The sequence below is a fragment of the Geospiza fortis genome, unplaced genomic scaffold (assembly GCF_000277835.1).
Source record: "Geospiza fortis unplaced genomic scaffold, GeoFor_1.0 scaffold130, whole genome shotgun sequence".
Classification (NCBI taxonomy): domain Eukaryota; kingdom Metazoa; phylum Chordata; class Aves; order Passeriformes; family Thraupidae; genus Geospiza; species Geospiza fortis.
The window spans coordinates 4,503,043-4,513,019 of NW_005054300.1; the positions used below are offsets into that span (position 1 = coordinate 4,503,043).

General features: G+C 40.0%; 2 protein-coding genes across 2 annotated transcripts in view; one reads left to right on the plus strand and one right to left on the minus strand.

Annotated features, from left to right (window-relative positions):
- The first annotated feature begins 800 nt into the window (after positions 1–800).
- Positions 801–2,059, plus strand: ATP5MD (ATP synthase membrane subunit DAPIT). Its single transcript, XM_005416399.2, has 3 exons — positions 801–895; positions 986–1,081; positions 1,937–2,059. Exons 1-2 carry the CDS (start codon positions 809–811, stop codon positions 1,076–1,078), a joined length of 180 nt encoding a protein of 59 aa, XP_005416456.1. The 5' UTR covers positions 801–808; the 3' UTR covers positions 1,079–1,081; positions 1,937–2,059.
- A 1,117-nt stretch (positions 2,060–3,176) lies between these two features.
- TAF5 (TATA-box binding protein associated factor 5) overlaps positions 3,177–9,977 on the minus strand; it is a 9,405-nt gene continuing 2,604 nt past the window's right edge. Inside the window, exons 4-11 of the mRNA XM_005417328.3 lie at positions 9,370–9,533; positions 8,763–8,898; positions 8,146–8,266; positions 7,845–7,974; positions 6,652–6,816; positions 5,565–5,742; positions 5,244–5,421; positions 3,177–4,966 (exon numbers count right to left, since the gene is read on the minus strand). Coding sequence (XP_005417385.2) covers positions 4,749–4,966; positions 5,244–5,421; positions 5,565–5,742; positions 6,652–6,816; positions 7,845–7,974; positions 8,146–8,266; positions 8,763–8,898; positions 9,370–9,533 — 1,290 coding nt within the window. The 3' untranslated portion in view covers positions 3,177–4,748. The remainder of the gene's footprint in view (positions 4,967–5,243; positions 5,422–5,564; positions 5,743–6,651; positions 6,817–7,844; positions 7,975–8,145; positions 8,267–8,762; positions 8,899–9,369; positions 9,534–9,977) is intronic.

Genomic DNA, 9,977 nt, shown 5'->3' on the forward strand with positions numbered 1-9,977 from the left:
GAGACCTTCAGCCGCGGCGTGGCTCCCTCCGAGTCCCGGGCGCTGCCGCGTCCGTTCCCCGACCCGACGCGAGCGCGGGGTCGCGGCTGTAGCCGGGCAAGGGCACCGGGCTCCCCCGGAAAACAGGACTCGTGTTTCCCTGGGGTGCCTTCCCCTGCTCGGAAGGGCCCCTCGGCTCTTGCCCAGGCTTTTGCATCCGTCAGGCATGAGAAAAGATGACCTTGGCTTCTCAAGTCTTTGCCAATAGTATGTGGCACGTTTAGAGGAGCTGTTTCATTAAGCTTTTTACTTATGGCACAGTCAGGTAACATTTACCTGGTTACAGGCCAGGGATACCGCTGCTGGATTGGCTTAGATAAGAGCTGGATGACACACGGGAGCTGCGCTAGTGACCTCAGCGCAGTTCGTGTGGCTGCTGCAGGGGCTGCCGGGCTGGGGATCTGTGGGGTGTGGGCTGCCCCTGGGGGCAGGCAGAAGATAAGCAATAAATGTTTGTCCTAAACATGATATCCTCTTCAGAACAATATATCTCTAAACATTAAAGAAGCACTCTGCTTTTATTGTGCAGTGAACCCTTTATTTGCTTATCTGCTCCCATCATCTGTTTTATATCTCAAGAAAAAATGCTCTGGATGTGCCTACTCCTTTTGTATATTCACTACTTGTCAAATGTCCTGAAAGCAGATTTGGGAGCAGACAATGGAATTATGAAGCTCAGTGTAGAGATTAGTTTGATTTTCCTTTTGATCCTGTCCAAGTGACATTAAATTAATTCCCTGTCCGGTACTCTTTGTTAGGACAAGCAGCCATGGCTGGCCATGACTCGGGATCTCAGCACCAGTTCACTGGATTTCAGAAGTACTTCAATTCCTATACCATCATAGGCAGGAGGAATGTACGTATTAAGTACATTGTTTTGTAGTCTTGTACAATGGCGTTTTCTGGGGCTTAGACTGAAACTAAATTTAACTTTTCTGTTTTCCAGTATGTAATAGCAACATACACAGGTGTTGCACTCCTTGTCTTGTATTTCAAGTTCAGGCCTAAGAAGCAAGCTCCTGCTGTGACAGATAAGTAAAAGGTAAGTGGCTGATGTTCCTCCAAAATGCTTCAGTGCCAGGTCAGGAGAGCAGTGACAGAGGACTAGTTGCCAATAATACAGTGTAATGGGAGACAGAAACACAGGCACATGGAGTTCCTATTCACCATTTTAAACCTCAAGTAATCTATAGCATTGACTTATTTGGGGGCATTCTGAAGGAAGTGGGTTATTAAAGGGAGTGCAGGAAGTATGGGATACAGTGTTCTTGTTCTTCTGACATAGTAAATGGGACTGGGGGGGATGCAGGGAGGAAGAGTAAGCAGAGAAGGAGGAACAGAAAGATGTTGCAGCAATACACATCAAGCTTTGCCTACAAATATTAGGTGCCTCTGGGCTGCCCTTTTGCTGTAAAATAGGGATAACTTGCTTTGTAGGTTATGGAAATAATGAAGTAGTACTTAAGAACTTATTTCTTGACTGTATTAAAATTCAAAGTAGAGATTAATGCAGTCTGTTAAGACCTTCATTTGAACAGAGTACAGGAGCACCATATGATGGAACTGTGCATGTTGCACACATGATTATTCAAGGCCCATGCAGAAGTGACTGGACTTGTATAGCAACAACCAAGTGTTACAAAATTTTGGAGTCTTTCAAATAAAGAATTTTCACCAATATGGCATTTTGGCAAAACCTATGGGCTGTCCTCATAGCCTGAAGAAAGGGGTATAAAACAATAGTAAAACATTGTGTGTTAAGGGGACATCAACCACTTCTTCCTGGGTGTGCTGAAATCTGGCTGCTTATAGCTAAAATAGTTTGGGCTTGGGGCAGGGGGATGCTCAGTTAACATCGTGCAAGAATTGCTATGTTTGACCTTTCTTCTCTTGGCAGGTTCCTGGCATGTCTGAACCTCCAATCTGTGTCACTGTAATGCAGGCTGATGACCTGTTGTGGCTAATAAAATATCAATAATTATTTGTTTTATTGGAAATATGAAATGGTCCAAAAAAGCCAGAGTGTGGTACTTCTCATTTTTCCTCCTTTGTCAAAAATAGTTGCTTGTAGCAGAGATGGAGCATCTGATTGTGTCATTACTATCTTAACTCTGCTGCTGTTGTAACACATCCTAAGGAGTTCTGAGCACCAGGCAGTAACCCAGGCAGGACCTCAGGGCCATTACACTGCAAGGGCCTGGAGCTGATTCAAGCATCTCCACACATCCGTGTCACAGCTTGCATGGTTTGTTGCCATCTGGTTGTTCCCACTTTTTGCATTCCAGGCTAGTAGCTTACATGGAAAGTGACATCTTCTGCCTCAGTTGTCTGTATTTTGCACAGAACCTCTTTGATTTTGCTGGAAAACCTCTGAAAATAGGCTGGTATTTGAGTTATGGTATTTGAGCTTTTTTTCTGTTACTGCTTTCTCTTGCGGAGGGCAGGAAAATTGTTTAGCCTGGCAATGTTAGCTCCTGTAACTCTCCACATTCATAAAGAGTGACCCAAATAGTCCAGTGATTACTTTTCCTGTCTCTTGTGAAAGGAGATGCTCTACCACAGTTAGGTGTGTGCAGCCTCCTCCCTGCCCAACACTCAAACGAGTCTATTGCATTTTCCACAGTGTCTTTCTATGGCTCAGTTAACACTTCCTTAGATGTCACAGTCGTGCTGATGTGGGAATGTGCCAGCAGAAGGGGTTGAACCAAGCTTGCAAATAGTTTACTTCCCAAACTGAGGGCAGCAGGAGGTAGGAATGATTGCTGCAAAAATGGGAAAATTAATTACAGGGTCTTAATGCTCTCCCTACTTCATTTTTTCTTAAAGCCATTTTTCTACATGCTGTGTCTGCTGAACAAATCTGGTCATCTTTTCCTCCTGAGTGTTTGTAGAGATGGCTTCAGCTGTATTTAATTCCCCCACTAAAGAATGGTGGCTGTTAGAGTGTAGTAACGGCAGGAGCTAGAATCTGTAGTCTTCCTTTACAACAAGATTTATATGGAATGGCTACTCATCAACTTAAACATTTCTGATTACTTTGTTTCTCTTAGCAGAGTTCTCACAGTTACAAACTGCTCTTGCTTCCATTCCAGCCATGAAGGGAAGTAAATATCTTCTTGTAACATATAGACACAAACTAAGTGGTTTTAGTATTTATTATTATATCAAAAGTATAAAACTGTACAAAATACAAATGCAGAATGTGGCAGTGTTTTCTTTAAGCTGTCAAAAATTGTACTTAAATCTAACTGGTCATATTGAGAGCTAGGAAATGTTGAGGTATCATTACACAAAGAAAATCAAAATAATTATGTTTTACCCTTTTTTCTTTGAAGAAAATGTCTAGGTGAGCTTCCTAGTTAATTTCCCACACTTTATTTTCATGTATAATGCCTGTAGGAGCAAACAAGAGATGAAAGAGGAGGTAGTTCTCCATTTAGTTTACCTTAGAAATGACAAGTGTTGTTTTCATTTTCACTAGAGAGCCAGTAGATTGTTCAAGTGTCCAAGTCCTTACTGTGAAGTAATGAGGAACACAAAACAGATTTCTCTGCACAAATCTTGTAAGAGATAAATAACAAAAACCAACCCAAACCCAAGCTGCGCTGGACCTGGCCTTTGGTGGTGGAGGTTTTGGTTCAAAGACACAGACGTTCTTCCCTGTGTTCTGCATGTTTTACTCTTCTTTAAAAATAAAACACAGCTTTATTGGTAGTCCAGGAGGACTCACTGGGTACAATCTTTTTGTGGATAGGAATTGTCACTCAGCAGTCTTTCAAAAGCGAACTGACCACACCCTTATCCTTTCTTGCTGCTATAATGTTTCAATTTCTTGACTAGTTTTACTGGGGTTTTTATGTTAAACCTTATGCAGAAAGGATACAGGTTATTAATGTTCTTTTACAGCTAATACAAAGTAAAGGGTTTAAGTCCACTTTTTTAATAGTGACAATTTCAGTTGTGCCTCAGCTCTCCTTTATTTTCTCATACAATAAAGGATGAAAGTAAATGAAGTTCACATTGCGCTTCTGGTTGCTCGTCACACTGACAGCACTGGCTACCTTTGAAAACAGTAACAAGATCTGTGTTTCTGACACCTCAAAAGAGCACACCAGTTTGAAATCTTTTCAGGACTTAGTACTTGGCTGCATACAAACCGTGCACGGAGCTTGGCAGTTCCCCACAAGCATCGGGCTGCCAGGCCCACTCCGTCAATGCCCTGGTTGCTGCTTATGATCCCACCACACCTGCTGCCCAGCCCAGGCTGTAGTGAATCAAACTACATTCTTCTTTCCTGAAAATGGACAGTTTTGCTTGTGTTTGAGACTGATGAAACATTTGCTATACATAAATTAAGTGCTTTAAAAAAAATCTGAGAACACATGTAAAGACTGTTAACTTTTCACAAGTTTCAGCAGAGCTCAGTACCACCTCTGGAAAGAGATGGCTCATTTCATATGTACACATCTATGTTACCAAAAGCACCACGACAGTTCCTTCTTTTACAGCCACAATGTCTTGTCAATCTCCAGCATTTTTAAACTGCAGATAAATATGAAACAGCAGAACTGAGAAATGCTGCTTGCATAAATTACAGTTTCATACTCCTTGCAATGGACTCGTGAGATCCTTCTGTTCAAGACATTCCCTCTCGTCTCACATCCTGAGGTCACTACTGCAATGACTTGGCACAGTCTCAGCTTCCTGATCTACTGTGAGCTGTAGGCTCCTGCAGCCAGCAGCAAGTTCCTGCGTGTGAAATGGAGATGAACAACTGGGGTTGATTTAGTCATGTATGTGCCCAGTAGCAAGTCCTGTGAGTTTTCAGGCAAGTTTATGTGTCCAGTGGCTGTAGTAAAGTCATCGGTTTCTAAATCTTCAAATGCCTTCACAGCATCCCACAGACGAACTGTGTTATCCATTGAACCTAAAAAGAAAAAAAACAACAGTTTAAAGTATTGTTATAAAATAGAATATAAAAAATGGTTATGGGCAGCAAGTTAACAGAAATTGAAGCTGAGAAAACAAGACTATAGCAAGCCTCATACAGCATATGAATGCACACATAAAAGTTACTAGTCCTTGCTGCTTTTGCTAAGCAAGTGATTCTACTTTGTCTTTCTCAATTTAAGGAACTAATTATATCATTCCTCTTCAGAATTATGGAATACAACAGACACTTCACTGTTCCTGGTGAATTTTACCTGATGCTAAAATCTCCCCATCCCTACTGAATCTGAGGGCATAGATAGTGTCTGTGTGCCCTTTCAATTCGCCAACCATCAAGCCATGTCCAATATCCCACAGCAGAACTCTTCCATCTGTTGCTCCAGTAGCCAGGAATCGTCCATTAGGAGAAAATGCCAAAGAATGAATTGGTCCCTAAAACAGACATGGAGAGGCAGCAAAACAAGTTAATTAAGTCTACTCACATTCAGTCAGTCAAACTGTGTTCAGAACAGAACTGTTTAGAATCTCAGCATAGAAATAAAATCACTTTCACATTGTCAGTGATCTGTGTTTACCTTATGTCCAGTGAATATTCTTACACAATTCCCATTCAAAACATCCCAGAGCCTTATAGTCCTGTCTGCTGAGCCTGTAGCAATATAGTTGGAGTTTGGATGAAATCGGGTACACGTCACATCTGCCAGATGGCCAGCAAAGATCCGTAATGGCTGGTAGTGATCTGTTGCCCACAGACTGAAAAGAAAACCTGTATTAATAAAAGAACCCTAAAGAAGTTCAGTCTTGGTATCTGTTGGAGCAATTCCAGAGGAAGCCAAAAGTGCTCAGAGGGTTGAAGTACCTCTGCAATGAGGAAAGGGTAACAGTTTAGCCTGGAGAAGAGTTGGCTCTAGGGAGACCTTGTTGTGGCCTTTCAGTACTTAAAGGGGGATTAGAAGAAAGGTGGGGACAGACTTTTTATCAGGGCCTATTGCAACAGGACAAGGGATAATGATTTTAAACTAAAGCAAGGTAGATTTAATCTAGATATTAGAAAGAGATTTTTTACAGTAAGGGTAATGAAACACCCAGGTTGCCCAGAGAGGTGGAAGATGCCCCATCCCTGGATACATTCAAGGTCAGGTTGGATGGGGCTCTAAGCAGCCTGATCTAGTTTAAGACATCCCTGATCGTTGGACTAGATGGCCTTCAAAGGTCCCTTTCAACCCAAACTGTTCCATGATTCAATGATTGGTAGCACAATGAGAAAAAAAAAATTGTGAAGTGACTTCTTATGGGTCAGTTTATTGAATTAGGGTGTTTTTTGGAAAAATATACTCTTTAGAATGGAGAAATAAAGAATATTCTGTCAAGCTGTTCAACAATTAGAGGAGAATACTTCTAAGCAGAGGGTCACTTAGGAGGACATCATCTCTTTAGTCACCATGTATTACTAATGTGTGTTGAAAAGATAGAAAAACCATGAGATAATATAATGTGTGTTGAAAAAAATAGTAAAACTGCATTAACATTTATTCAGTATTTTAACTGACATAAAATTTATTTTGAGTAATAGAGTAGGCAAGAGTATATCAGCTAATGAATTTCAGGGATGATCCACCACAAACTGACCCAGACAAATGAAAAACACATGCAGTTTCTTACCGAGCCACTCTGTCATGTCCACCAGACACAAAGTAATAACCATAAGGAGAGAACTGTGTATCCCAAACTGGATAATTGTGTCCTTTATATCCCACCAAACACGTGAATGTTTGGAGACTCCACAATCTCACAGTGCCATCCTCAGAACAGGACAACAGATAGTTCCTGTCACAGGAGAAAGTATAGCATATAACATATCAAACTCACACACGGGCTGTATAAATGTTGCATAAACACTGTGAAATGTCCATGATAGAAGTGTCCCCTCATCAGCACCAGTTTGGCATGTCACCCATAAATCAGCATTTCACTGCAGTAAGCAGCAATAACTAATTCAAGCAGGACCCAGTCCTAGGCCCTTATGCAGAAAAAGAGATGATTTTACATTGATGATTAATTCTGATGGCACTTAATATTGAGGGAAAAAAAACAACAAAAAACACACCACAGAGGAGGTCTTTACTCAGGAATTCCATTTACAGGAAAAAATTACTAGTAAACTGCTACACTATATTAGTTTTTAAAAGATCTTCTATTACAACTCGGGACAAAATTTCATGATTCCCTGAAAGAGAATTCATATCATGCTCTCATTCTCAATTATAATTATAGATTATATTTGTTCCACACAAAGTTTACTTCTCAGCTGTGTTTCTGTGGTGGCTGTTTCCTGACTAAACACGAGCAAAAGCAAAACCTGAGACATTTAAACCTCTTTTCCACTGTCCAGACTCTCATTGTTACACAAAGCTTTTAAATTTCTTATTTTAAAGATACTGTTCCATACATTCGGAAAATAAAGTCTCAATAGAATATGAGAAACTTGAAGTACAATGATGTGCTACTGAGACTAAGTTTTGCAACACTCCAAGTTATATCAATGCTGCAGTACTTTTCCTCTCTATGTATCATTCAGTTAAAACCCAGCTTAAACTACAGTTTGCACAACTGTAGTTTTGTCATCTAAGTCCTAAATCTCCAAAATGGTGCTGGTATTCTCAGCTATAGCTGATTTCAATAACAGCTGACAGAGCTCCACACCCTGAACCTTATGAGCATTAAAGAATTTCTTACGAGCTACATGAGCAAGAATTGCTTTAACCTGGAAAAAGCTGCATTAAGAATATGTTCTCATTCAGGAGCATGCAATTAAAACTGAAGACAAGCAAACTAGTTAGCTTGTAAACTTTTACCTATCAGGACTGAAGCTGGTGCCATAGACAGGTCCACTGTGACCATATAAAATCTTCAACTCACTTGCTGTTTTCTCATCCATGATCCTCTCCAAGACATCATCTGATTCTTTGTCAATGAGACTGAGGTCTGCAAGATTTCAAAGTTCAGGTATCAGAATAACTGTCAGAAGTTCAAAGATAAATGTCATCGTGACATCATCTCAGTTAAGTATCAAGATTTAGAAATGTTTGCACAGTATCCAGAACACAAATGTCACAAGTTATGTATGCTCCTATTAAGTGTTATTGTCTTAATTACCTGCAGCTGTTTTCACACTACGTAGCTTTTTTGGAGTCACAGACCACACTCTGACAGTAGAGTCAGCAAAGCCTCCTACAATCATGCTGGAGTCATCTGTAATATCCACTGCAGTCAGACCCTACACACAAAATATCCAGTTATACTGTCTGAATCACTCATTATACATTGCAAATATTACAAAATCCTAAAAACTATTAAAAAGGTAATTTGACTAATTTACAAAAATAGAATTACCGTAGGATAAACATAAACACACACAAATTCTTGCCCCGTTACAAATAAAGGTTTATGAATGAAGTGCAGTCAGAAGTGACAAAGAGTATTGCCTTCCAGTACTCCAGTGCAAAACATCTACTCTGTTCTGTAGGAAACACTTAGGACAGGAAAAGCAAAAGAATTATAGCAAAATGCAAGCAAAACCAAGGAACATGGAAATTTTATAGTTTAAGGAGTCTTTGAAGTAAATTTTAAACATTTTGGAACATAAACTTGGCAATGTTTAATCCAAATACTCCAATTACCCCTGCCAACACTACTACGTCTTTTTTCTTTAGCAAGACTGATGCTCATAATTTTGATCCCCTTAGCCCTTTTACTCAAACTCTTTTACCAACCTGGTAAGCATTAAGGAATGTGTAGAAACAGATGGAGGGCAGGCACTCTGGCCCAAGACGCACTCGCCTCGCAGCTTCCTTCATATTCATTACTTTATCCAGCTTGTCAGAGTCTTTCAGTTCTGGCAGAGGAATTCTACACAAGAAGCACACATTTTTACAAAGTAAAAACACCTTCCTTACTGTTAATCCAAACAAAGCGAAACCTTTGCATGCAACCTCATACCTCAGTATTCAAATAAGAACCAAGAATTAGAAAATATGAAAAACTATGTAGAAGACTGATGAGAAAGAGAGCCAGTAGCTTTCAGAATTTCAGACAGGTATTGGAACAAGATAAACAATTGAGTATGACCTGAAAAGATTAGTGGGTAACCAAGAAAAATTTCATCAAATTTCATTCAAAGGGAAATCTAGGTTGATTTGATGGGCAATGGCAGAGGGTTATATGCCAAGGGTTCCATGACCTCCCTTAGAAGTCTTGCAGCTAAAGCTGTGTACAGCCAAAATAGCCAAAAATTATAAAAGTGCCATGTGAACAGAGATGCAGATTTGGCTTGACAAGACTGGATTTTAAAAACTTCTCTACAGATTATTTCCTTGGTACCTGTTTTGGGGAGGAGCATTAGGGTCCTGTTTTTTACTTTTTGACCCTACGTTATCTTTTTTAGGTTTTTTCTTCTTTGGCTTTCCTTCCTCATTTTCTCCTTCTTCATCTTCATCATCCAAAGGCACATCAAACTCTGGTTCTTTCAATAAGCCGAAGAAAACCTACCAGCCAATAAAAAAATCACACAAGACAAAAAAGTAATTGCTGTTCTTACTGAAAACTAGGTTTTTTAATGGTAACTTTTCAGTGTAGTAGTCCAAGCAATAGAGCTGCCCCTTTAAAGCTGCTCTGTTTAATATTACAGCATATATTACTGCTTGGCCCATAAGGAATGTAGTACATTTTCTTCTGGTTTACCCAGCCAACTGGGTAACTTGATCTGGACAACTCTAAGTTCTCCCAGCATCTCTCAGTCCTTCCTTAAAGTGCAATCCCCACCCTGCCTCATTTATTTGTATAGTACTGTGGTACTACACACACAGCTCTTCTAGAAACAACTGGTAGCAAGTCAAAATTACTATCTGTTGCTATCTGTTGTACAAAAGAGGAAGCCAAATAGTCAGGTGTCCATTTTAAAACTCCAAAGTAATTAATGAGTTAGTTTA

Excerpts from the sequence above, each read along its gene's own strand:
- ATP5MD (XM_005416399.2), top strand. The coding sequence starts at position 809 with ATGGCTGGCCATGACTCGGGATCTCAGCACCAGTTCACTGGATTTCAG. Across the intron at positions 896-985 it reads CCATCATAGGCAGGAGGAAT|TATGTAATAGCAACATACAC; the intron begins GTACGTATTAAG and ends TCTGTTTTCCAG.